This window comes from Anolis sagrei, chromosome X (assembly GCF_037176765.1).
Source record: "Anolis sagrei isolate rAnoSag1 chromosome X, rAnoSag1.mat, whole genome shotgun sequence".
Taxonomy (NCBI): Eukaryota; Metazoa; Chordata; class Lepidosauria; order Squamata; family Dactyloidae; genus Anolis; species Anolis sagrei.
The window spans coordinates 53636723-53664451 of NC_090034.1; the positions used below are offsets into that span (position 1 = coordinate 53636723).

General features: G+C 43.8%; 1 protein-coding gene across 3 annotated transcripts in view; it reads right to left on the minus strand.

Moving 5' to 3' along the window:
• Positions 1 to 27729, minus strand: part of PWWP3A (PWWP domain containing 3A, DNA repair factor) — a 53796-nt gene that overhangs the window by 12819 nt on the left and 13248 nt on the right. For all 3 annotated transcript variants that reach the window (XM_067473439.1, XM_067473440.1, XM_067473441.1), the window contains 12 exons: positions 25705 to 26184; positions 23422 to 23492; positions 22980 to 23056; positions 21651 to 21711; positions 21132 to 21207; positions 18217 to 18267; positions 15513 to 16298; positions 10668 to 10781; positions 8767 to 8837; positions 5409 to 5485; positions 3138 to 3198; positions 2575 to 2650 (listed from right to left, as the gene is read on the minus strand). In XM_067473439.1, coding sequence (XP_067329540.1) covers positions 2575 to 2650; positions 3138 to 3198; positions 5409 to 5485; positions 8767 to 8837; positions 10668 to 10781; positions 15513 to 16298; positions 18217 to 18267; positions 21132 to 21207; positions 21651 to 21711; positions 22980 to 23056; positions 23422 to 23492; positions 25705 to 26184 — 2001 coding nt within the window. The remainder of the gene's footprint in view (positions 1 to 2574; positions 2651 to 3137; positions 3199 to 5408; positions 5486 to 8766; positions 8838 to 10667; positions 10782 to 15512; positions 16299 to 18216; positions 18268 to 21131; positions 21208 to 21650; positions 21712 to 22979; positions 23057 to 23421; positions 23493 to 25704; positions 26185 to 27729) is intronic.

Here is a 27729-nt window from a genome sequence, read left to right on the forward strand (position 1 = left end):
CATAGACAACAATTGCTAAACGAACACACATTCTACCTATCCCTCTAAAACTACCCAACATAGACATACATTGGTTTTAGAAGTGGATTTCCAGCTTCTCTTTGGTCGGTTTCTCTATAAATGGGAGTTTTTCTTCCACTTTCTACCCAGTAAATGGTTTACTTCTGTTTGTTTTAACATCTGCAAGGGAATATTCCCAAAGTTTGATGTTGCCAGACCTGGATGTCAAGTCTTTCCCTTTCCCTCCCATGTATATTGACAAAAGGGTTTCCCTTCTTTTGAGAAATGTGTCCAGTGAAGCTCAAGGACTAATTCCAGGGAGGTTAAACAACAATACCAATACTAATGCTACCATTACTAATATTAACAGTAATAATACATGACTAGACCCAAGGAGGTTAATAATAATAATAATAATAATAATAATAGACCATATTATTAATAGACCAGACCTAGAGAGCTTAACAACAACAATAACAACAGATCAGTATAAGAATAATAACAATAAGTTAAATAATAATAATAATAATAATCAACCAGATCCAGAGATGTTAACAATAATAATACTAATAATAATAATAGACCAGATTCAGGTAAGTATAATAATAATAATAGACCAGATCAGATTCAGGGAAGTTTAATAATAATAATAATAATAATAATAATAATAATAACTTTATTTCTAGACTGCCCTCTCTCCCTAAAGGGACTCTAGGCAGTTTACACACAAAAAAGGCAAACATGCAATGCCTCAAATGAGTACAACCACATCAAAAATAATATAGGATAATACACAGTAACAACAGTAAACTTACAACAAAAGAATAAAGCATCGAAATGAAAATAACAACAGAAACAATCTAATAAGACATAATAAACTAAAACATGAGTAAACACTGCAACATATACCCCAAAACAATTAAGATACAATTTCATTGAAAATGGCTAACATCTGTGTTCATTTAAGCTGTATCATAGCCGCCATATAATATAAGTGGATTAGCCAGAGTTCCAATGGGTTAAAATGTCCTAGTCCTCTTCCTCTCCATACACTAAGGTGCATAGGTGCATTTTCAGAAGTTTCTTAAAGGAGAGGAGGGAGTTCCAGAGAGGGGAAGTGATCAGGGAGAAGGCCCCCTCTCTCATTCCCACCAACCAAGCTTGTGACAGAGGTGGGACCGAGAGGAGAGCCTCCTCCATTGACTGCAGTGCATGGGATGGTCTGTATAGGGAGATGCGATTACACAAGTAACCTGGAGACAAACTGTTTAGGGCTTTATAGGTAACAACCAACACTTTGTATTTACCTCAGAAGCAGATCGGCAGCCAGTGGAGCTGCTGTGGCATGGGAATTGTCCGCTTCCTGTACGGCGCTCCAGTTAGTAATGTGGCTGCCGATCTCTGAACCAACTTCAAAGGCAGCCCCATAGAATCATAGAATCAAAGAGTTGGAAGAGACCTCATGGGCCATCCAGTCCAACCCCCTGCCAAGAAGCAGGAATATTGCATTCAAATCACCCCTGACAGATGGCCATCCAACCTCTGCTTAAAAGCCTCCAAAGAAGGAGCCTCCACCACACTCCGGGGCAGAGAGTTCCACTGCTGAACGGCTCTCACAGTCAGGAAGTTCTTCCTCATGTTCAGATGGAATCTCCTCTCTTGTAGTTTGAAGCCATTGTTCCGCGTCCTAGTCTCCAGGGAAGCAGAAAACAAGCTTGCTCCCTCCTCCCTGTGGCTTCCTCTCACATATTTATACATGGCTATCATATCCCCTCTCAGCCTTCTCTTCTTCAGGCTAAACATGCCCAGCTCCTTAAGCTGCTCCTCATAGGGCATGTTCTCCAGACCTCATAGGGCTTGTTCTCCAGACCCCACCTAGAGAGTGTTGTAGTACTCCAGACGAGATGTGACTAAGGTGTGGACTACAATGGCCAGATCTGGCATCCCAAGGTATGGGCGCAAGTTTTAGTTGTGCAAAGGCGTTCCTGGCCACTGCCGACACCTGGAGTTCCAGGGTCAGCGATGAGTCCAGGATCACCCCCAGACTGCGAACCTATGTCTTCAGAGGGAGTGTGACCCCATCCAATACAGGCTGTAACCCCACACCCTGATCCACCTTCCGAATGACTAGGAGTATCTATGTCTTGTTTGGATTCAATTTCAACTTGTTCACTCTCCTCCAGTGCATTACTGGAGGAGAGCGAACTGGTTTAGAGGCAGGACGGCATCCTTGGCATTTGGTGGAAAGGAATAATAGACCTGGGTGTCGTTGGCCAAAATTTGACACCGAACTCCAAAACTCCGGATGATCTCTCCCAGGGGATTCATGTAGATGTTAAGCACCATGGAGGACAGAAGTGAGACCTGAGCAACCGCATAGGACACTGGCCAGGGAGTCAAACAAGAGTCCCCCAGCACCAAGTTCTGGGTCCGTCCCTTCAGGAAAGACCAGAGCCGCTGTAAAACAGTACCCCAAACTCCATCCTGGAGAGATGGCCCAGAGTCTCCACTGCTGCCAAACAGAGAATAAAGAAATCCCCTTTTCTGGGCAAAGAGGGGGGAACAACCACTTACCAACTCTGATCCGGTAGTCCTCTATCAAATTGAGGCACCATTTGATCTCGTGCTTGTAATCTCCTTGGACTTCATCCTGGGGGAAAAAGAGGACCCAAACAATGACCAATGTCCAGTCGGACACTGATATCAGGAAAGATTCTGGAGTAGATCATGAAGGAGGCAGTCTTGTCATCACTTAAAAAGGCTATGATTTCTAAGAGTCAACATGGGTCCCAACAAAACAGCTTAAGTTTATCTCTCTTTTAATGGGGTTACAATGCAGGGAATACTGTGGATGGAACGGAAGTGGATTGCGATGAGGCCTTGGATAACATCCCTCATGATCTTCGTGCAAATAACACTAGTAAAACATGGTCTGGATAATGCTCTCTTCCAACTCTGTGATTCTAAGGATGCAACCAGCTAGGCAGGTAATGAATTGCAAAATGTGAAATGTAAGTATACAAATGATATAGTTACTATATGTTGTTTTTCTTTCATAGCCAAGTGAGTGCATGGTTTCCAACTCCATCCAAAAATTGCTCCCAAAGTTTGATGCCATAGGCCTACTTCATACTCACTATGAAGGCCTGCTTCTCTTTGCAATCGAAGTGTTTGAGGTTTCTGAGACAGACAGAGAAACTGCATTGAAAGAGAAGGGAAACAGAGTTACTGAAAAGGAAATGGTCAAAAGGTAAGGGAATTCCTCGGCCCTCTGACTTCCAGAACTGCAAATGCTTGTATAGCTTCCCACTTCCACAAATGGCTTTAACAGTGTCAAGAAGCCAGCAAAAGCTCTCCCTCCAATGACATTTCAGGTTATAGCGAACGCCATGAACATGTAGCTCAACCCCTGCCAATGTCCTTCCCGAACGAACACCATAGTGTCCACTACCCAAGGAATGATTTCATTTGGGGACAATTTCATCCTGGATTTTATGTGTTTCCTCCCAGTGTTTCTGACTCTCTGCATTGGGGTGAAATTTGCATGACCCTGCCCACTGCTTCTCCCTTAATCCTTTCCTATACTTTTCTGTGGCACACAGCAAACAGAGGAATTGATCAGCAACTGAACATATTGGTTGAGGGACTGACTCGACATGATGGAAGTTGTAGTTTACCCTGCTTCAATACAGAGCATTGGGACCCCCACCAATGACAGACCTGGACCACATTTGGCACACAGAACCCCATGAACAACAAAAATACTGGAGGGCTTTGGGGGGGGGGGGGATTCACCGTGCTTTATAGCAGTTGTAGGTACTGGGAAGTATAGTTCACCTGCAATCAAAAAGCATTCTGAACCCTACCAATAATGGACCTGGACCTAACCTGGCAGACAGAACCCTTATGTCCAACAAAAAATACTGGAGAGCTTTGGGGGGAATTCACTTTGGTTTGTAGTTCACCTACATCCAGACAACTCTGTGAACCCAAATGACAATGGATATGGACTATACTTGGCACACATACCCAATATGCGCAAAATTGAATACTGGGGGGATTTGGGAGAGACTGACCTTGATTTTTGAGAGTTGTAGTTCATCTACAACCAGAGAAACTGTGAACCCCACTGACGATGGACCTGGATCAAACTTGGCACACAGAACCACCATGAACAACTGAACCTACTGGAGGGGTTTGAGGGGACTGACCCACCATGGTGGGAGCTGTTGTTCATCCTGCAGCCAGAGACCCCACGGACCCCACCAATGTTGCATCTAGAGCAACCTTGCCCAACATGACAAACTTTAGTCACTGATGGGAAATTCATGGGGTTAACTTGGCATGATCACCCACAAACTTATGCATTTTGTAAAATTTTAAAAATGACTTTTTCAAATAACTTGGGTAACCAACTTAGTAATGAATAATAACAATATAACGGTGTAATTCCAGTTCTTCTAATGCAGACTAATACGGCCTTGCTTGGGGTAACTTAGGAAATTGTTTAGATCTTTACTGAACTATATGTGTCAATACTTGAGAAGGAGGACAACAGCAGTGGCCATTCTTAATAGGGACTTTTCGGTATAAGCCTCTCAGTATACAGACCATGGTAGCCATTTTTAATAGGGCCTTACTGTATTAATCTCTCACCAATGACATTGTGGCAACCATTTTGATAGGGCCTCATTGCATAAGCTCCTCAACATAAATAATGTGGCAGTTGATTTTAATAGGGCCTTATGGTCATTCCAAGCCAAGTGGTCGAACCCTTCCCACCATTATGTCTCCAATTTTATTCAAATGTAGCTGTAACGCCAGTCAGGTGTTAAACTAAGTTCCCCAAAATTTGAGGTTTCTAACTGCAATAGTTGCTGATCTAGACTCCCGTATCTGAAGGGAGTGTGTGCACAAAATTTAAGAAAATGGAATTTTAGAGGCCTAATAAAATTGAAACTAAATGTATAAGAATGGCTAAGTACACTGAAATCCTGTACAGTTTTTTCTGTTGATTCTGACTAAAATAATTTGAAAATTGTGGGTGCAAAATCCAGTCAAACAAGTTGGCTCAGAGTGTGCATGAAAATGTGTCGCAACTCATCGTGACAAATTTTAACCAATATTCAAATTGTAATAATTTCCATGCAAACAAAGATACGGACTTGAAATATTGACCAAGCATGATGCTTGTGCTGGACATAAAACTGCCAGATTTGTGACTACCCAGCATGGAATGACCCCTTATTATATAAGCTTTGAATATAAAAGCCTTGCTCTTCCGCTGACTCTCTTCCTGGCTGATTTTCTGCCAGAAAAGTCAAAAGGCAATGCAGGAGCAAGCCTTGCTTTCAAAATGCTGGAGAGAGGAGAGCAAAACCATGGCAATTTTGCTTTGCTCTGCTTACCCTTTGCCTTTGTTCTCCATGCCTTTCATCACAAAAAGAACGATGGCCTTCCTGTCTTTCCGCTTCATCTTCTTCACCTGTCAGAAGGCAAACCCAACTGCTTAAACGCACATAGATCTCTGCTACTGAAAGGAGGCTGGGCTCTTCCCTGAGGTCGTGGGACAGAGAAGCCTGTTTGCAGGAAGCCGTACCTCCCAATTAGGAAATATTAAAAAATTATTATTAAAATATTACCCCCAATTTGGGGGTAAAAGGTGGGCTTCTTGGAGGACTGACTCATGGGGCCCAGAAGTGGCACTTTCTGCACCCAAGGAAAGCGATAACAGCTCAAAGGGCTCCCTCAGTAGTTTACAAGGAAAGTACAGATTACTAATAAGGTCCTATTAATTACCAAATCACACAAACAAATACAATTAAATACATTGGTAAATCTTCTTGCTGTCAGGAATATTAAAAATTAACTAAGTAGTTTTGATTACAAAAGTGTGAATCAAGTACTGAAAGAGTTAATAAGCCGAAGCCTTTTTGTCAGTAGCCCAATCAAGTGTTATCCTGAGGAGAGTGAGTAGGCCGAAGCCTGATAGAGTCAGTGCGCCAAAGCCAGTGTCATCCTGAGGAGAGTGAATAGGCCGAAGCCTGTTAGAGTCAGTGGGCCAAAGCTAGTGCTGTCCTGAGGAGAGTGAGTAGGCAGAAGCCTGTTAGAGTCAGTGGGCCAAAGCTAGTGTTGTTCTAAGGATGACAAGTAGGGTGAAGCCTGTTAAGAGTCAGTGGCCAAAGCTAGTGCCGTCCTGAGGAGAGTGAGTAGGCCGAAGCCTGTTAGAGTCAGTGGGCCAAAGCTAGTGCTGTCCTGAGGAGAGTGAGTAGGCCGAAGCCTGTTAGAGTCGGTGGACCAAAGCGAGTGTCATCCTGAGGAGAGTGAGTAGGCCGAAGCCTGTTAGAGTCAGTGGGCCAAAGCTAGTGTTGTTCTAAGGATGGCAAGTAGGCTGAAGCCTGTTAGAGTCAGTGGGCCAAAGCTAGTGCCATCCTGAGGAGAGTGAGTATGCCGAAGCCTGTTAAGAGTCAGTGGGCCAAAGCTAGTGTCATCCTGGGGTGAGTGAGTAAGCCGAAGCCTGTTAGAGTCGGTGGACCAAAGAGAGTGTCATCCTGAGGAGAGTGAGTAGGCCAAAGCCTGTTAAGAGTCATTGGGCCAAAGCTAGTGCCGTCCTGAGGAGAGTGAGTAGGCCGAAGCCTGTTAAGGGTCATTGGGCCAAAGCTAGTGCCGTCCTGAGGAGAGTGAGTAGGCCGAAGCCTGTTAGAGTCAGTGGGCCAAAGCTAGTGCTGTCCTGAGGAGAGTGAGTAGGCCGAAGCCTGTTAGAGTCAGTGGGCCAAAGCTAGTGTCATCCTGGGGTGAGTGAGTAGGCCGAAGCCTGTTAGAGTCGGTGGACCAAAGCGAGTGTCATCCTGAGGAGAGTGAGTAGGCCGAAGCCTGTTAAGAGTCCGTGGGCCAAAGCTAGTGCCGTCCTGAGGAGAGTGAGTAGGCTGAAGCCTGTTAGAGTCAGTGGGCCAAAGCTAGTGCTGTCCTGAGGAGAGTGAGTAGGCAGAAGCCTGTTAGAGTCAGTGGGCCAAAGCTAGTGTTGTTCTAAGGATGGCAAGTAGGCTGAAGCCTGTTAGAGTCAGTGGGCCAAAGCTAGTGCCATCCTGAGGAGAGTGAGTATGCCGAAGCCTGTTAAGAGTCAGTGGGCCAAAGCTAGTGTCATCCTGGGGTGAGTGAGTAGGCCGAAGCCTGTTAGAGTCGGTGGACCAAAGAGAGTGTCATCCTGAGGAGAGTGAGTAGGCCAAAGCCTGTTAAGAGTCATTGGGCCAAAGCTAGTGCTGTCCTTAGGAGAGTGAGTAGGCCGAATCCTGTTAGAGTCAGTGGGCCAAAGCTAGTGCTGTCCTGAGGAGAGTGAGTAGGCCGAAGCCTGTTAGAGTCAGTGGGCCAAAGCTAGTGTCATCCTGGGGTGAGTGAGTAGGCCGAAGCCTGTTAGAGTCGATGGACCAAAGCGAGTGTCATCCTGAGGAGAGTGAGTAGGCCGAAGCCTGTTAAGAGTCCGTGGGCCAAAGCTAGTGCCGTCCTGAGGAGAGTGAGTAGGCTGAAGCCTGTTAGAGTCAGTGGGCCAAAGCTAGTGCTGTCCTGAGGAGAGTGAGTAGGCAGAAGCCTGTTAGAGTCAGTGGGCCAAAGCTAGTGTTGTTCTAAGGATGGCAAGTAGGCTGAAGCCTGTTAGAGTCAGTGGGCCAAAGCTAGTGCCATCCTGAGGAGAGTGAGTATGCCGAAGCCTGTTAAGAGTCAGTGGGCCAAAGCTAGTGTCATCCTGGGGTGAGTGAGTAGGCCGAAGCCTGTTAGAGTCGGTGGACCAAAGAGAGTGTCATCCTGAGGAGAGTGAGTAGGCCAAAGCCTGTTAAGAGTCATTGGGCCAAAGCTAGTGCTGTCCTGAGGAGAGTGAGTAGGCCGAAGCCTGTTAGAGTCAGTGGGCCAAAGCTAGTGCTGTCCTGAGGAGAGTGAGTAGGCCGAAGCCTGTTAGAGTCAGTGGGCCAAAGCTAGTGTCATCCTGGGGTGAGTGAGTAGGCCGAAGCCTGTTAGAGTCGGTGGACCAAAGCGAGTGTCATCCTGAGGAGAGTGAGTAGGCCGAAGCCTGTTAAGAGTCCGTGGGCCAAAGCTAGTGCCGTCCTGAGGAGAGTGAGTAGGCTGAAGCCTGTTAGAGTCAGTGGGCCAAAGCTAGTGCTGTCCTGAGGAGAGTGAGTAGGCAGAAGCCTGTTAGAGTCAGTGGGCCAAAGCTAGTGTTGTTCTAAGGATGGCAAGTAGGCTGAAGCCTGTTAGAGTCAGTGGGCCAAAGCTAGTGCCATCCTGAGGAGAGTGAGTATGCCAAAGCCTGTTAAGAGTCAGTGGGCCAAAGCTAGTGTCATCCTGGGGTGAGTGAGTAGGCTGAAGCCTGTTAGAGTCGGTGGACCAAAGAGAGTGTCATCCTGAGGAGAGTGAGTAGGCCAAAGCCTGTTAAGAGTCATTGGGCCAAAGCTAGTGCCGTCCTGAGGAGAGTGAGTAGGCCGAAGCCTGTTAGAGTCAGTAGGCCAAAGCAAGTGTCGTTCTGAGGAGAGTGAGTAGGCCAAAGCCTGTTAGAGTCAGTGGGCCAAAGCTAGTGTCATCCTGGGGTGAGTGAGTAGGCCCAAGTGTTAAGAGTCAGTGGGCCAAAGTTAGTGTCCACCTGAATACTGTGAGATAAACCACTGTGTGTGAGAAGCTTCAGTGAAAGAAGCCTCAAGTTAAAGGCCTCATGTGCATAGCTCATGTGTAAAGCTCCTGAGGAGGGTCTTTTGTTAATAAGCCCACTTGCCCAACACTTACCACTGCAGGCCAGTATGGATATCCTCGGGTCTTGCACCAAACCAGCTTCCCTTCTTTGATAGGACCCAGTTCTGAAGATACAAGAAGAGATATGCAGAGTAAAACTCGGAGGCTATAAATCTTATTAAATCAACTAGGAGGAAAGTCCAGTTTAACCTGTTTGAAACTGCACTATATTCCCAACAAATAACACAGTTCTGCATCACTATACTTTCTTGGGCAAACCCTTTTTAAAAAATGGTTTCAATACATATATGTTTTTTCTTAACTTTTATGGATTCATGCTTGTTGTTTTTATATGTTTGTTCATACGGCACTGAATTGTTGTCAATTTGTAAGCTGCTCTCAGTTTCCTTCGGGGTGTGAAGGGCATAATACAAGTGATAATATGTATGTATGTGTGTGGCTGGGGTGTCCACTTACACAGACAAAGTCTTTCCTCCACTAACAGCTATGGCTCCCACCCCTCAGGAGACACCAATGGCCCTCCCTCCAATGACACTGCAGGTTATAGTGAGCACCATGAACATGTCCAAGAGCCCTGCCAATGTCCTCCACAAACACCATACTGCCCACCACTCAAGTGGAGGCTTTCATACGTGGAAAATTTCATTCTAAATGTTATGTGTTTCCTCCACCACAAACATCCCAGTGTTTATTTCTCTCTAAATTGATGTGGAATTTGCATGACACCACCCACTGCCTCTCCCTTTATCATATTCTTTTTTATTTCACATAGCAAGCAGAAGAATTGATCAGCAACTGAACATACTAGAGAGGTTTGGGGAGAATTCACCATGATGTATAGGAGTTGTAGGTCCTGGGATGTATAGTTCACCTGCAAAACCACCCTGAACTCCACTAAAGTTGGACCTGGAACTAACTTGGCACACCGAACCCACATGACCAACAAAACATACTGGAGGTCTTTGGAGGGATTTAGAGGACTTGTAGTTCACCTACATCCAGAGAGCACTGTGAGCCCAAAAACTGAAGGTTCTGGACCAAACTTGGCACACATACCTGGTATGCCGAAATTTGATTACTGGAAGGGTTTAAGGGGAACTGACCTACCTTTCTGGGGGTTGTAGTTCACCCACAACCAGAGAAACTGTGACCTCCACCAATGATGGACCTGGACCAAACTTGGCACACAGAACTCCCATGACTAACCCAACCCACTGGAGTGGTTTATGGGGACTGGATCACCATAGTGGGAGTTGTAGTTCACCCGACAGCCAGAGAGCACACTGAACTCCACCGATGATGCATCCAAAGCAAACTTACCCAACATGACAAACTTTAAAGACTGATGGAGTTTCTCTGGGCTAACCTGGCATGATGTGAGTTGCAGTTCACCCACAACTTTCTGCACTTTGTACAATTAAAAATTGACTTTTTCAACTAACTTGGAAAACGCCAGGTATCCAAACTAGTAAATAAATAATTCTTTTCTACTGTTTGCTCTAATGGCTGAAATATCTCTTTTACTGAAAGACTATCTGGAATATTTTAATATTTAATATATCCTACACTGTCATATAATCTAGCTTCCGAATCCAGATGATCTGCTTTGAACTGGATTGTATGGCTATAGTATAGACTCATGTAATTCAGTTCAAAAGAGGTCATCTGAATTCAGAAACCAGATTACATGGCAGAAGAATGTGACAGAGAAACACACAGGTCAAGTCTCGCTTCTCTCTGACATGCTTCGAACCAGAAGTGTTTGGGATTTCCTCCCTCGATTTTGGAATACCAGTATTTACATATGCATACATCTTTGAGAAGGGAGCCAGGTCTAAATACAAAATTCATCCATGTTCTAGGAAGATTATAATTTATTACAAAGTATTTTGCATGCAACAAAATGTGCATATATTTTGAGTAGGACCTCTCACCTTGAGGCAGGAAGAAGCTGGGCAACTCCTCATCCTCCTCCTCGCTGCTGATAGCGCGAGTGAAGGACCTCGTTCTGACAGGAGACAGGGAAAGGTCAGAGCTGGACTCCAGACCTGTGAACAAAAAAAAAAAGTGACACTGAAATCTAGTTATCTCTGCAGTCAAAGGAAGGAGCAGAGAGAAGAGAGCCGTGCCAAATCCTTCACCTGCCGCCAACCCACTGGTCTAGATCTGTTTAGAGCAGTGGTTCGCAACCTTTTTTTGACCAGGGACCACTTGAACAGGGAATGCTTTGACCGGGACCACTCTCCAACATTAGTACCAAAAGGGTTATGAATCCGTTTTTGGTCATCCGTTTTGGTTTGGGATACTGATTTAGAAAACTGCATTGCACAGACCACATCAGCTCTATCCATCCATGTTCAACATCTACACAAATGACCAGCCACTGCCAGAAGGGACAGAGAGTTTCATCTATGCTGATGATCATGCCATTACTGCTCAAGCAGGGAGCTTTGGGATGGTAGAACAGAAGCTTTCCGAAGCTCTAGGTGCTCTTACTGCCTATTACAGGGAAAACCAGCTGATCCCCAACCCATCTAAAACACAGACATGTGCCTTTCATCTCAAGAACAGAAAAGCATCCCGAGCTCTGAAGATCACCTGAGAAGGAATCCCACTGGAGCATTGCAGCACACCCAAATACCTGGGAGTCACTCTGGACCGTGTTCTTACCTACAAGAAGCACTGCCTGAACATCAAGCAAAAAGTGGGTGCGAGAAACAATATCATACGAAAGCTGACTGGCACAACCTGGGGATCACAACCAGATACAGTGAAGACATCTGCCCTTGGGCTGTGCTACTCTGCTGCTGAGTATGCATGCCCAATGTGGAACACATCTCATCACACTAAAACAGTGGATGTGGCTCTTAATGAGACATGCCGCATTATCACGGGGTGTCTGCGCCCTACACCACTGGAGAAATTACACTGCTTAGCTGGTATTGCACCACCTGACATCTGCCGGGAAGTAGCAGCCAATAGTGAAAGGACCAAGGCAGAGACATCTCCAGCTCATCCCCTGTTTGGGTATCAGCCAGCACGTCAACGACTTAAATCAAGAAATAGTTTTCTAAGATCTACAGAGATACTCGCTGGAACACATCAGCAAGCGAGAGTCCAAAAGTGGCAGGCTCAAACCCAGAACCTCAACCAATGGCTGATACCAAATGAGAGACTCCCCCCTGGGCACACAGAAGACTGGGCGACTTGGAAGGCGCTGAACAGACTGCGCTCTGGCACCACGAGATGCAGAGCCAACCTCAAGAAATGGGGCTACAAAGTGGAATCCATGACATGCGTGTGTGGAGAAGAGCAAACCACTGACTACCTGCTGCAATGCACCCTGAGCCCTGCCACATGCACAATGGAGGACCTCCTTGCAGCAACACCAGAAGCACTCCAAGTGGTCAGATGCTGGTCAAAGGACATTTAATCAACTACCAAACTTCACAAATTTTGTATTTTGTCTGTTTGTTTGCTTTGTTCTGTTAGAAATGTAATATAATTGCCCTGACACGACAAAAATAAAAAAAATCAGAATTGGTTAAGGGAAAAAGGAATCTCCCATCAGAGAACAAATCCTTACTCTCCTGCTGAGAATGGAGTAGCAAAGAGAAAAATAGTTTTAAAGACCATGAAGGATAGCATGATGGATGATGCTAAAGCCCCAAGTAGGTTATGGGCAGAGGCAATTTTATGTGCAACACATGTAATTAATAGAACATGGAGTTCATGTATCAATGAGACTCCTTTCTACATGTTGTATAACAAAAAGCCCAAACTAAAATATCTTAGAATTTTTGGAAGTTTTGCTAATGTATTAATGTATTAATTCCAAGGCAGGCTAGAAGAAAGGGGCAAAGAAAGCGGCAGAGACTCAATTCCTAGGCAGGCTAGAAGAAAGGGGCAAAGAAAGCGGCAGAGACTCAATTTCATCAGATATGAGGAAAGAACCAAAGCATATCATTTTTATTTAGGATACAATGAGGTGGTAATATCCAGAAGCGCTAATTTTGGGAAGCATTCTGGATGGAAACACATACACCAGAATAAGGAAGTATTTTCTTCTGCTGATAATAATTGCAGGATGGCTCCAAGAGAAACAAAGGAAGGTACTGAGGTATTTTTACCAATAGATAACGGAGAGGAGGAAAATAATACAGGAGAGAGTAATCTGGAAAGTGAAAGAATACCAGTTCCTGAACCTAGTATACCAGAACTCGCACGTGAGCAGGTCCCTGAGTCCAGTGTGACAGAACGGGTTTCATATGAGCAGGAACAAAATGAAACTGTTGAAATACCTACAACAAGTCATACAGTGGAGGGAGATTAACGGTCACCTAGGCTACAGCACAAGCACCGGATTAAAAAGAGAACATCCTAGTAGTAGTAGAAGTAGTTATGAAAAGAAGAAAACCATAGAATTAATTCAAATCCCAAGGAGGTCAAAAAGAGCAAACATAGGAGTACCTCCAGAAAGGTTTATGGTACCAAGTAGATTGAATAAATGAATAATATTATGTTCTGAGATGTAAAGAAAAATGTAACTGCATCTTTGTGTTCCTAATTGTATCTTTGTGTTCAAATGACTGTATGTAAATCTGTATGCTGGTGTTATGTTTTGCTGTATGGTTGAGGCTTGTTACTTAAGAAAGGAAAGGGGTGTTAGAGTTCATTTTTGAAGTAACAAGTGATGTAAGGATCAATGCAGCAGGGAATGAGCCAAACCACCAGGCCAACATTGTGTAGTTACAGCCAGGGTGGGGCAGCTGCAAGGGGAATAAAGGAACCAAAGTACAACTCCTTTGTGTGGGTTGTTGGAGAGGTGCATTTGGAGGAGTTGGCTGGAAGAAGTTCTACAAGGCTTGTGACTCAAAGAGAACATTTGGACTCTGTATGTATATATGTTCTTTTATAAACTCTGCAAAAGACAACAACTGAGTTTGGTTCTTGGTCAAAGGCAAAAGGCTTCCGCGTTTGGGAGTGTCTACATTAATCTTCATCGCGATAATTATAAAAGTACTACCTGTGCTGCTGTGGCCTATAGTAAGAATTTTCAAAGTAGAGGTAGATATCTGGACTATTATAAAAGAGAGGTACCTACCTATTCCTCCCCCCCCCCTTCTTCCCTTTTCTCTCCTTTCTTCCTTCTCTACCTCTTTTTTTCATTCCTTCTTTCGCTCTTTGGTTTCATTCTTCCTTCTCTCTTTTCTTCCTTTTCTCCCCCTTTCTCTACTTCTTCCTTTGTCTCCTTTCTTCCCTCCCTGTTTCCTTCCTTCATTTTTTTATTTCCTTTTCTCCTTCCTTCCTTCTTTACCTCTTTCCTGCATTTCCCTCCCTTTTTCTTTCCTTTTTTCTTTTCTTCTTCCTCCCTTTAGTACTTCTTTCTTTCCTTCCTTCTCTTCTTCCTTCCCTCCTTCCTTCTTTCCTTCCTTCCCTCCCCTTTTCCCTCCTTCAGTCCTTCCCTTTTTCCCTCCCTCCTTTCTGCTCTCCTTCCTTTCTGTCTGTTCTCCCCCAAGACCATGGTAGAATCCCTTCTAACTCTATTCTATGAGTCTATTTAATATAGTAATATATAGTAGTAACATTATATTATTATTATATAGTAGTGTATATATAACAATAATATATATAATATAATATATATTATAGAGCAATATATATAATAGTAATTATATATATAATAGTAATTGTGTCTACACTGCCATATATCCAGTCTTAAGTAGATAATCTGGATTTTACATGGCAATATGGAAGGTTTGACTTTGGGTGCATCTACACTGTAGATTTAATAAAGGAGGACAAAGCTGGCGAGGGGAGGAGAAAAAGGAAGGAAAGAAAGGGAGGAAGGGAAGGAGAAGGAAGGGAAGTAGAGAAAGGGAAGGAGGGAGGGAAGGAGGGGGTTGGACTGGATGGCCTTTAGGGCTCCCTTCCAACTGGTTGGCCATCTGTTGTGAGGGCTTTGATGGTGTCTTCCTTTACTCCCAAATGAGGTTGGGCTGGATGGTCTTTGGGGCTCCTTTCCAAGCAATGTCAATTTCGTGTGTCCCTATTACCCCCATCATGGCACCTTACTCCTTCCCTTGTGCTGTGGGAGTGAGTGTGTGTGTGTGTGTGGGGGGGGGGGGGCAGAGAGTCAGAGTGTGTGCACAGAGTGTGGCTTTCCTCCCCATTTTCCTCCCCCCCTCCTCCTTCTCAGCCTCTACCATTTGATCCCTTGCCTTAGTGTTAGTTAGGGCCTGAGAGACATGCAGGGAGCAGCAACTGCTGCTGCTGCTTCAGAACCCTCATTCTGTGTCCTCATTTTTTGACATGATAAATAAAATATGGAAATTGCAACCCAACAGCCCTTGTGGCTCTGAGGCTGGGGAAAGGTAAAAGGGCATTTCAAAGTCAGACATCAAATCCACAAGCCTTGTATCTAAGTCCAAACCCAAGTCTCCTGATTAAACAGAACAAACTGCAGCCTGCCAGATGAGACTGCATCATAACTCCCATCAGCTCTAGTCATGATGTCTAACAATGAGGAAGATGGAAGTGGTAATCCAGCATCTGGAAGGTTACAGCAAATGACATGGCAGGTTGGATGCAGCCCATGGATTTGACACACGTGCTCTATATCCTCCAATGCAACTCTACAACATACTGAGAAGTCAACCAATTTAACAATGTTTGGTCCTATCTGTGGTTTTGGGTCATGACGGTCCCACCAGAAACATATCCTATGCGGATACAAGGGTCTTACTCTATGCAGATCCTCAATCCACCAGTTACTATACCTTCTCCAGCATCAGCGCTCAGAAGCTTTGATGGTTCCCTGTTGAAAATCCAGCTTTCGTCTCCCTGCCCTTTGAAAGCTGGTCTCTTGGGCAAAGGCTCCAGATCCAAGTCTTCCAGGCAAAGCCTATGATGTTTTTTTGAAGTGGAAGACGCAGTTGTGTGGTTCTGTGACAGAGTTCCATTCAAAGTATTTTTATTGTCATTGGACACTCGGTCGGATCCTTTCGGGGTCGCCTCACCTTCCTTGGACAACTCGGTATCCTTGGGAGATGCCAACAAACTCTTCCTCCGGCTTGCCATGGCCCTGGCGTGGCTTTTGCATGAAGGAGACACCGCCGGGGGGCTGGTAACAGTCAAACATTCTGAAGCCAGGCAGGTGGAAGCGTCCACAGCTTCGTGCTGCTTTATGGCCTTCTTTGAAGAACAGGACGATTTGCTCCCCACTCTGGTCCTGAGCGACAACTGCAGGCCTTTGGCTTTAGAAATGCCACAGCATGGCTGACCCTCCAAGCCTTCATTGCCCACATGACCATGGCACACCGCTTCACGGTGGGGAGACTCCACAGAACAAAGAATGGGCTCGTTTTTTATTGCCGCGAGTTCAGATGAGGGGAGAGCATCCCTGATTTCCTGCTCCTCAACCCGCTCTGGCAGGGTGTTCTGCGTAATTGCAAGTGGCAACCAAGCTCGCTCCAGGGCGTCTTTCTGGGTCGGATGCTTCTTCAGAGGATCGGCTCCTGATGGCACCTCACTCTCCACGGAGTTGCGGCTTCGCTTGCTCTGAGCTGTAAAGAGAAACATTAGCTGTCCTTTGAAAATAGAGATGTACCTTTCTCATCTTGAATCAAATTTTTAAATATCTGGCATGAAAAATCACAGCCCTCCAGCTTGTGTTGGAATACCACCAGTCCCTGGCAGTTGGGAATAATGGCAATTGAGGAGGAATAGCAGGCATGCACTAGCTGGGCCTTCTAGGCTTTCAGACATGTCTCTACCAACACTCCCTGGACTGAATCTGGGATTCGCTGTGTATAAAATACACACTCAATCTGCCCAGTGAACCACAACTGCCTCTATATAAGGATGGCATAGATGGAGTAATAATAATAATAATAATAATAATAATAGTGATAATATGAGGGGTATTTTTTAAGTAAGGTCCGTTTTGTTGTAGACACTAGTAGTTCGTGCGCATACCGCAACAAGCGCGTGCGTCGTGTACCGGCATGCCTCGGGAACAACTGTGCTCAGTTTCCGCTCTGTAGCTAACCTATACAGTTCTGTTCTGTGCTTTAAAAATGTTTAAGACTATCAACTCACCTGCCGCATGTGAGGTTCGCTCCGTGCAGGAAATACCATATGTGCAATTCACAGTTGACTACGACAGGAAAGTGGGTATGACAATTCAAAGATGGCCATGACAACATCCATGATGAGGACCGCTCCGGTCCCCCTTCTTTGATTACAGATGATTTGGTGGCTTCAGTTGATGCAAGGATTCGTGAAGAAGGTATTTTAAAATTGGTTCAGAGGTATGATAAGTGTTTGAACAAACTTGGCAACTATGTCGAAAAATAGAGTGAAGAATGTACTTTCTGAAAATAAATTTACTTTTTTGAAATAAACTTTCGTTGAGTACTTATGTTCAAACGGACCTTACTTAAAAAATACCCCTCGTAGTAATGAACTTATTACCCGCCTCTCCCTGCAGTTTGAGATGGAATGCAACATCATTGTAACAAGAGATAAAACATTATTAAATGGCATACAACAAGATCCACCATTAGGTAATCTTGGTTAAATCACATAGCCCCAGCATAAATCTCAGCCCAGGATCATTAAAAAAGAAACAAAAAACATGGCCCAAGTTCCATGAAAGGTTCATCATACTTAAAGGCACACAACAAAGAGTATAAAGCAGGTTGTAAGACCCAAATGGTGAGTTGAATCTGTGGATTGCCCTTCAAGTTGTGAATTTTAATCTACATTTCATCAGTGGATTTTAACTTGTATCTTAAGTCCATGTTTACAGGAGCTGTAAACATCGCCTTCTCCTGAGAAACATGAATAATATCACAAAGGACTACCACCTAGGAAATCTGTTACAAAACAATAGCTTGTTTGTTGAATTACAGGGTCAGAGAAGCAGATGGTGAAGACAGAAGAACAGTCTGCCTCAGGGTAGCATGTTTACTGCACCCATGTTTAACATTTTCACAAATGATCAGCCACTGCCAGAAAGGACAGAGAGTTTAATCTATGTTGATGATCATGCCATTACTGCTCAAGCAGGGAGCTTTGAAATGGTTGAACAGAAACTCTCCAAAGCTTTAGATGCTCTTACTGCCTATCGGCTGATTCTTAATCCCTCCAAAACACAGATGTGTGCTTTTCATCTTAAGAACTATTCTGCTGCTGAGTACGCATGCCCAGTGTGGAACACATCTCACCACGTTAAAATAGTGGATGTGGCTCTTAATGAGACATGCCGTATTATCACAGGATGCCTACGCCCAAAACCACCAGAAAATTTGGAGTGCACATTAGATTTGCGTCATATGGTAATCGTAGTGCTGAGCCAAAGCAAAAGGGGAAGCTACTTCACCTACAGCTCCTCTTTGAGGGACGCTGTCTCTAATTTGATGGCTATGGCTCAATGCTATGCAATGCTGGGATTTGTAGTGACCTTGAAGTAATACTTACCCATGGGATTGGAACAATACTCCAAGAAGGACCCTGTGAAGGAATTGCAACCTATATGGGGAAAGGAGAAGTCTCAGTTGAATTTTTGGATACTAAAAACACACAAAAAGATAGACATAGATGATGATTGCTAAACAAACACAAATCTCTACCTATCCCTCTAAAACTACCCAACACAGACAAACATTGATTTTAGAAGTGGATCTCCAGCTTCACTTTGGTCGGTTTCTTTATAAATGGGAGTTTTTCTTCCGCTTTCTACCCAGCAAATTGTTTACTTCTGTTTGTTATATCATCTGCAAGGGAATATTCCCAAAGTTTGATGTTGCCAGACCTGGACATCAAGTCTTTCCCTTTCCCTCCCATGTACATTGACAAAAGGGTTTCCCTTCTTTTGAGAAATGTGTCCAGTGAAGTTCAAGGACTAATTCCAGGGAGGTTAAACAATAATACCGATACTGATGCTACTACTAATAACAGTAATAATGACTAGACACATGCAGGTTATTATTAATAATAATTACTATTATAAATGACCACACCCAGGGAGGTCAACAATCTATACACATAATAAAGGTGAAAATATGTATGTATATGTGGCTGGTGTGTTCGCTTACACAGACAAGCTCCCACTTCCATAAATAGCTATAGCTCCCACTACTCAGGAAACACCAATGTCCCTCCCTCCAATGACATTGCAGGTTATAGCAAGTACCCTGAACATGTAGCCCAGCTGCTGCCAATGGCCTCCCCAAACACCATACTGCCCACCACCCAAGAAATGCTCTCATTCGAGGACAATTTCTTCCAACACTGACATCCCAATGTTTCTTTCTCTCTCCATTGGTGTGGAATTTGCATGATTCTGCCCACTGCCTCTCGCATAACCCTTTCCTACCCTTTTCTGCGTGGCACAGCAATTGATCAGCAAGTGAACATACTGGAGGGAGTTGGGGGACTGACTCAACATAATGGAAGTTGTAGTTCATCCTACATCAAGACAGCGCACTGTGACCCTCACCAACAATGGACCAGATTTCGCATGCATACCCAATATACCTGATATGCCCAAATTTGAATACTGGTGGGTTTTGGGAGGAATTGGTCTTGTTATCTGGGAGTTGTAGGTACTGGAATTTATAGTTCACTTGCAATCAAAGATGGACCTGGACCTAAAGTGCTGGAGGGTTTTGGGGTGAATTCACCTTGATTTGGGGGGGTTTTACTTCACTTACATCCAGAGAACTCTGTGAACCCAAATGATGATGGAGCTGGACCACACTTGAAACACATATCCAATACACCCAAATTTGAATACTTGGGGCGGGGGGGATTGACCTTGATTTTTTGGGAGTTGTAGTTCACCTGCAATCAGAGAAACCGTAAATTCCACCGATGATAGAGCTAAATAAAACTTGGCACACAGAACCACCGTGAACAACTGAACCTACTGGAGGGGTTTGGGGGGAACTGACCTTTCTTTCTGGAAGTTGTACTTAACTTATAGTACATCCAGAGACACTGTGACCACCACCGATGACGGATCTGAACCAAACTTAGCACACAGAACCCCTATAACCAACTGAACCTACTGGAGAGGTTTGAGGGGACTGACCCACCAAGGTGAGAGCTATGGTTTATCCTGCAGCCAGAGATCATACTGAACCCCACCAATTATTCATCTAGAGCAAACTTGCTTAACATAACAAACTTTAAGTACTGATGGAGTTTTTCGTAGTTAGCATGGCATGATGCGAGTTGTAGTTCACCTTATGCATTTTATACAATTAAAAATGACTTTTTCAAATAACCCGGGCAATGCCAGGTACCCAAACTACTACTACTACTACTACTACTAGTAGTAGTAGTAGTAGTAATAGACCAGGTAAGTGTAATAATAGTAATAATAAAATAATAATAATAATAATAATAATAATAATAATAGACCAGATCAGATTCAGGGAAGTTAAACAATAACAACAACTACTACTACTACTACTACATGGCCCAAATGATTCATTGGAACTTATGTCACAAGTACCACCTGCCAATAGTAAAGAACTGGTGGGATCATAAACTTGCAAAGGTAGTGGAAAATGAACACGCAAAAATACTGTGGGATTTTTGAATCCAAACTGACAAAGTTTTGGAACACAATATACCAGATATCACAATTGTGGAAAAGAAAAAAAGTTTGGATTATTGATGTTGCCATACCAGGTGACAGTCGAATTGATGAAAGAAAAAAAACAGGAAAAACTCAGCCATTATGAAGACCTGAAAATTGGCTCTGGTATAAACCAGTACAGGTGGTCCCACTGGTAATCGACACACTGGGTGCCGTGCCAAAAGATCTCAGCCCACATTTGGAAACAATAAACATTGACAAAATCATGATCTGCCAACTGCAAAAGGCCACCTTACTTGGATCTGTGCACATCATTCAAAAATATATCACACAGTCCTAAATGCTTGGGAAGTGTTCGACTTGTGATTCTGGGATACAAAATTCAGCATATATATCAGATCTCGTTTGCTGTGCCATACTGTGTTTTTGTGTCAGTAAAATAATAATAATAAAAAATGACTAGACCCTAATAAATGGCAGGTTAAAAATAATAACAATAATGTTCTAATCTGAACCTGGACCAGATCTAGAGGAAGGGATATGTTTGATAATAGCGCTTATGTGAGCTACAAGAGGCCAAAGGCTGGAAATAAATGTCAGGCCAGTCAAAATCAGAGACTTGTGACAAAAAAGCTCTTCTCACTTTGTTTGATGCCAAACCCTTCAGAAGGGAGACAACGTACTGAGAACCCAGACAGCTCCAGAAAAGACCCAGAGTCTCCCCTGCTGCCAAACACAGAATAAAGACATTCCCTTTTCTGGACGAAGAGGGGCAACGACCTCTTACCAACTTTGATCTGGTAGTCCTCTATCGAACGGATGCACCAGTTGATCTCGTGCTTGTAATCTTCTTGGGCTTCATCCTGGGGGGAAAAGGGGACCCAAACAATGACCAGTGTCCAGTCGCTTGACACTGATATCAGGAAGGATTCTGGAGTAGATCATGAAGGAGGCAGTCTTGTCATCACTTTAAAAAGGCTGTGATCTCTAAGAGTCAGCATGGGTCCCAACAAAACAGCTTAAGTTTATCTCTCTTTTAATGGGGTTACAAACTGGATAAATGCAGGGAATACTGTGGATGGAACGGAAGTGGATTGCGATGAGGCCTTGGATAACATCCCTCATGATCTTTGTGCAAATAACACTAGTAAAACATGGTCTGGATAATGCTCTCTTCCAGTTCTATGATTCGAAGGATGCAACCAGCTAGGCAGGTAATGAATTTCAAAATGTGAAATGTAAGAATACTAATGACATAGTTACTATATGTTGTTTTTCTTTCATAGCCAGGTCAGTGAATACTTACTATGAAGGCCTGCTTCTCTTTGCAATCGAAGTGTTTGAGGTTTCTGAGACAGACAGAGAAGCTGCATCAAAAGAGAAGGGAAACAGTTACTGAAAAGGAAACAGTCAAAAGGTAAGGGAATTCCTCAGCCCTACCAGAACCGCAAATGTGTGTATAGTTTTAGCTATGTATGGGGTTTTAATCCGTTTAACTGTTTAGTTTTAGTGCCATTAATATTTAATTCTATTTTAATGTCCGTACATTTTTAGGTTTTGAAATGGAGTCTACTGGTTTTACTGTAAGCCTTGTTAAGTCTCTTTTTTAGAGAGGTAAGTAAAGTAAAGGTAAACATTTCCCCTTGACATTAAGTCTAGACATGTCCGACTCTAGGGGGTGGTGCTCATCTCCATTTCTAAATTGAAGAGCTGGCGTTGTCCATAGATGCCTCCAAGGTCATGTGGCCAGCATGACTGCCTGGAGCGCCGTGACCTTCCTGCAGAAGCGGTACCTAATGATCTACTCACATTTGCATGTTTTTGAACTGTTAGGTTGGCAAAAGCTGGGTCTAACAGCAGGGTCTCACCTTGCTCCCCAGATGTGAACCGTCAACCTTTCCGTAAGCAAATTCAGCAGTTCAGTGGTTTAACCCACTGCGCCACCAGGGGCCCTTACAGAGGTATTTGTGGGGGGGGGGGGGATAACTAATATCAGTAATAACACTAGTAATGAATAATAACAATAGAGCAGTTTAACACCATTTCTTCTAATGCAGACTAATATGGTCTTGCTTGGAGTAACTGAGGAAATTGTTTGGATCTCTACAGATCTATATGTGTCGGTATCTGAATAGGAGGAAAACATCAGTGGCCATTTTTAATAGGGGCTTTCTGTCTAAGCCTCTCGGTATAGAAACCATGGTAGCCATTTTAATAGGGCCTTACTGTATTAATCTCTCAACAATGTGGTAACCATTTTAATAGGGCCTTACTGTGTTCATCTCTCAGTAGAGACATTGTAGCATTCATTTGTAATAGGGCCTTACTGCAGAAGCCTCTCAGCATAGATAACGGGGCAGCCATTTTTAATAGGGGCTAAATGCATAAGCCTTTCAGCAGAGAAATTGTGGCAGCCATTTTTAACAGGGATTTATATGTATTAATCTCTCAGCAGAGACGATGTAATAGGGCCTTACTGTAGACGTTTTGAATAGGGCCTTGCTCTTCCACTGACTCTCTTCCTGGCCGATTTTCTGCCAGAGAAGTCAGAAGGCAATGCAGGAGCAAGCCTTGCTTTGAAAATGCAGGAGAAAGGAGAGCAAAAACCACGGCAATTTTGCTTTGCTCTACTCACCCTTTGCTTTTGTTCTCCATGCCTTTCTCCACAAAGAGCACGATGGCCTTCCTGTCTTTCCACTTCATTTTCTTCACCTGTCAGAAGGCAAACCCAACTGCTTAAAACGCACATAGATCTCTGCTACTGAAAGGAGGCTGGGCTCTTCACTGAAGTCCTGGGACAGATAAGCCTGTTTGCAGGAAGCCGTACCTCCCAATTAGGAAACATTAAAAAATATTATTAAAACATTACCCCCAATTTGGGGGTAAAAGGTGGGCTTCTTGGAGGACTGACTCATGGGGCCCAGAAGCGGCACTTTCCGCACCCAAGGAAGGTGCTAACAGCTCAAACTACTCCCTTGGTAGCTTATAAGGAAAGCACAGATTACTAATAATAAGGTCCTAATAATTATCAAATCACACAAACCGTTACAATTAATAACATCAGTAAATCTTCTTACCACGGAAGGCCAATATGGGTATCCTCGGGTCTTGCACCAAACCAGCATCCCTTCTTCGATAGAACCCAGTTCTGAAGACATAAGAAGAGATATGCAGAGTAAAACTCCGAGGGTATAAATCTTATTAACTTAACCGGGGGAAAGTCCAAATTCACCTGACTGAAACTGCACTATATTCTCACCAAAAAACACGGTTCTGCACCACTATTCTTTCTTGCGGCAAACCCTTTTTCTATTGTTTGCTCTAATGGCTGAAATGTCTCTTTTACTGTGAGATAATCTGGAATATTTCTGAAAAGATATCGGCCACAGAGACAAGTCCAAGGATGCATCTACACTATAGACATATGTTTCTTTTACTCGTTGGTATTTTTGCAAACTGTTCACTATTTTGCGGGGGAAAAAATCAGTCATTAGCCATTTGGAGCCTTGAACGGAGGCCCTATTTACACTGCTATATAATCCAGATTCTGAATCCAGATTTGCTTTGAACTGGATTGTATGGCAGTGTAGACTCATATAATCCAGTTCAAAGGAGATCATCTGGATTCAAAAACGGGATTACATGGCAGTGTAGATCCAGCCTGAGAAAAGGAGAGGAGAATACATGGAGAGGGCACAACATAATTTTTTACACAGTGGCTGATACTCTCAAGTTTTTACCTAGTTTGGGCCCCCAGATGTTACTGAATAACAAATTGCATCACTTCTGATTAACTGGGGATCATGGGAGGGTCTCATCATCGCCCTCTTCCAAGCCGGGCCCAGGAGGGTTTTGTCATCGCCCTTCATCAAGCCACTGTGGCTCAAGTTGATTTGTTCTTTGTTCATTCTGGCACTGAATGTTTGCCACTCTGTTGCTTTTGTTGTAAACCGCCCTGAGTCCATTTGGGGAGATAGGGCGGTATATAAATAAATAAATAAATAAATAAATAATTATTATTATTGGAATGGGACAGAGAATTTCATCTATGTTGACAATCGTGCCATCACCACTTAAGGAGGAAACTTTGAAATAGTTGAACAGAAGCTCTCCGAAGCTTTAGGTGCTCTTACTGCCTGTTACAGGGAAAAGCAGCTGAACAGGCTGCACTCTGGCATTATGAGAGGCAGAACCAACCTTAAGAAATGGGACAACAAAGTGGAATCCACAACATGTAAGTGTGGAGAAGAGCAAACCACAGACCACCTACAACAATGCAGTCTGAGCCCAACCACATGCACAATGGAGGACCCTCTCACAGCGACACCAGAGGCACTCCAAGTGGCCAGCTTCTGATCAAAGGACATTTCATATAATTTTTTAAAACTTTATTTGTAATTTTTCTATACAATAATAATAAATAATAAAACTTTATTTATACCCTGCTACCATCTCCCAAGGGACTCGGTGCGGCTTACAATCTAACTGCATTTTCAACTCGCTTCAGATACAATAAATAAAATGAAACATGGGAATTGCAATCCAACAGCCCTTGTAGCTCTGAAGCTGGAGAAAGGTAAAAGGGCATTTCAAAGTCAGGCATCAAATCCACAAGCCTTGTATCTAAGTCCAAACCCAAGTCTCCTGACTAAACAAAACGAACTGCAGCCTTCCAGATGTGACTGCATCATAACTCCCATCAGCTCTAGTCATGATATCTAACAATGAGGAAGATGGGAGTTGTAATCCAGCATCTGGAAGGTGGCAGCAAATGACATGGCAGGCTGAATTCGGCCCACGGGCCGCGGATTTGACACATGTGTTCTAGGTCCTCCAATGCAACTATACGGGATACTGGGAAGTCAGCTAATTTAACAACGTTTGATCGTATCCATGGTTTTGGGTCATGACGGTCTCACCAGAAACATATCCCACATGGATACAAGGGTCTTACACAATGCCAGTGATTCTCAACCTGCGGGTCCCCCAGATGTTTTGGCCTTCAACTCTCAGAAATCCTAACAGCTGGTAAACTGGCTAGGATTTCTGGGAGTTGTAGGCCAAAACACCTGGAGACCCACAGGGTGAGAACCACTGCTCTATGCAGACCCTCAATCCACCAGTTACTATACCTTCTCCAACATCAGTGCTCGGAAGCTTTGATGGTTCCCTGTTGAGAATCCAGCTTTCCTCTCCCTCCCCTTTGAAATCTGGTCCCTCGGGCAAAGGCTCCAGATCTACGTCTTCCAAGCAAAGCCTACACTGTTTTTTCGGAGTGGGAGACACAGTTTTGTGGTCCTGCGATGGAATTCCATTCAAGGGATTTTGATTGTTATTAGACACTTTCAGGATCGCCTCACCTTCCTTAGACAACTCGCCATCCTTGGGAGTTGCCAACAAACTCTTCCTCCGGCTTGTGGTGGCCACAGTGCAGCCTTTATGCGAAGGAGGCACTGCCAGAGGACCGGCAACAGTCAAACATTCTGAAGCTGGGCTGGCAGAAGTGTCCACAGATTCATGGCGCTTTGCGGCCTCCATTGAGGAACAGGGCGATTGGCTCCCTACTCTGGTTCTGAGAGACGACCGTGGGTTTGTCGCGAATTTGGATGCGGGGAGAGTGTCCCCGATTTCCTGTTCCTCAGCCCTGTCTGGTGGGGCTTTGTGCGTAGTTGCAGGTGGCAACCAAGCTCGCTCCTGAGCGTCTTCCTGGTCTGGATGCTTTTTCTTTAGAGGACTGTCTCCTGATGGCAAGGCAGATTCCAAGAGAACCAATGCTTCCTTCAGAGCCCGGCGATAGGTCAGCTCAAACTCCACGGAGTTATAGCTTTGCTTGCTTTGAACTGTTGAGAGAAATGTTAGCTGTCCTTTAAAAACATAAAGGCGCCTTTCTCATTTTGGCAGGAGAAATCACAGCCCTCCAGCTTGTGTTGTAATGCCACCAGTACCTGGCAACTGGGAATAATGGCAATTATTCATTAACATCTTATTGAGGAGGAAGAGCAAGCACGCACTAGCTGGGCCATCTAGGCTTTCAGACATGTCTCTACCAAGACTCCCTGGATTGAATCTGGGATTTGCTATGTGTAAAATACACACAGGGCTGGCTTTAGCACAGCAGGTTAACTGCCAGCTGCAGTAAATCTTACCAACCAAAAGGTTGACAGTGTGAAGCCGGGTCAGGGTGAACTCCTGATTTTCAGTCCAGCTCCCCACCCATCTAGTGGATCGTAAACAGCCATGTGAGTAGATGAATAGGAACTGCATTAAGCAGGGAGGTATTTTAGGCACAGTGTTTCGGAGGAAAGTTTACAAAGAAAGTTCTTTGGCAAGGAGATGGAGATACAGCACCCCACTGTGGCTAGAACTGAGCACAGCCTCCAAGGATGCCTCTAATTGTTGTCTGTCTTGTCATTGTATAATTGGAATTGAATGTTTGCCGTATATGTGTGTTCTGTGATCCACCCTGAGTCCCCTTTGGGGTGAGAAGGGCGGAATATAAGTACTGTAAATAATAATAATAATAATAATAATAATAATAATAATAATTTGTTATATCTTCCCTCCAGTACAGCAGAAGGGAGTACATTGAATTTAGCCAAAGAAAACACCCTCCTACGTTTGGGGATAGCTGGGAACTCGCACAGGAGAGATTCTGTGTGTGTGTGCGCGTGTGTATGTGAATGCACACACACCCCCTAAATGCACACACATATCTCTACACACTTCAACTCCCAGAAAGCTTGCCCATATTGAGTTATGAGAAGGAATTCTGGGAAATGAAGTCCAGTATTCAAAGAAAGGACAAAAGCAGGAAATGCATGCTCTGTGAGTTAGGAAAAGCTGTCCAGGAAGGCACAATCAAAGAACTCCCAACAGATGGCCATCCATTTTTTTACTTTATAGCAACCCTGGGCTATAATATCTACAATAATAATATCTATATATCTATCATAACAATATCTTTCAGTTTTTAATAATAATAATATCTATGTCTGTAATAATATATATATAGGTCTATTTTAATAATATCTATATGTCTATAATAATATCTATACATCTATAATAATAATAATCCCTATATAATATCTTTGAACTGGGTTATATGGCAGTGTGACTCGGGTAACCCAGGGCCCTTCCACACATCCATATAACCCTTTGGCCTCGAGGAGACTGAAATGGGCCTATATTGACACTTTGCCACTTCCGTTGTGTATTGATAGCATAGAAACCAGCTCTTCCTCTTTTCTTTCTTTCCCATTTCTCCACAATGGACCACAGCAACACATGGCTGAGTACAGCTAGTATATATATAAAAATGCAATATTTGTTTGTGGGATTAACATCATTCAAAAACCACTGGACAAACTGACACCAAATTTGGACAC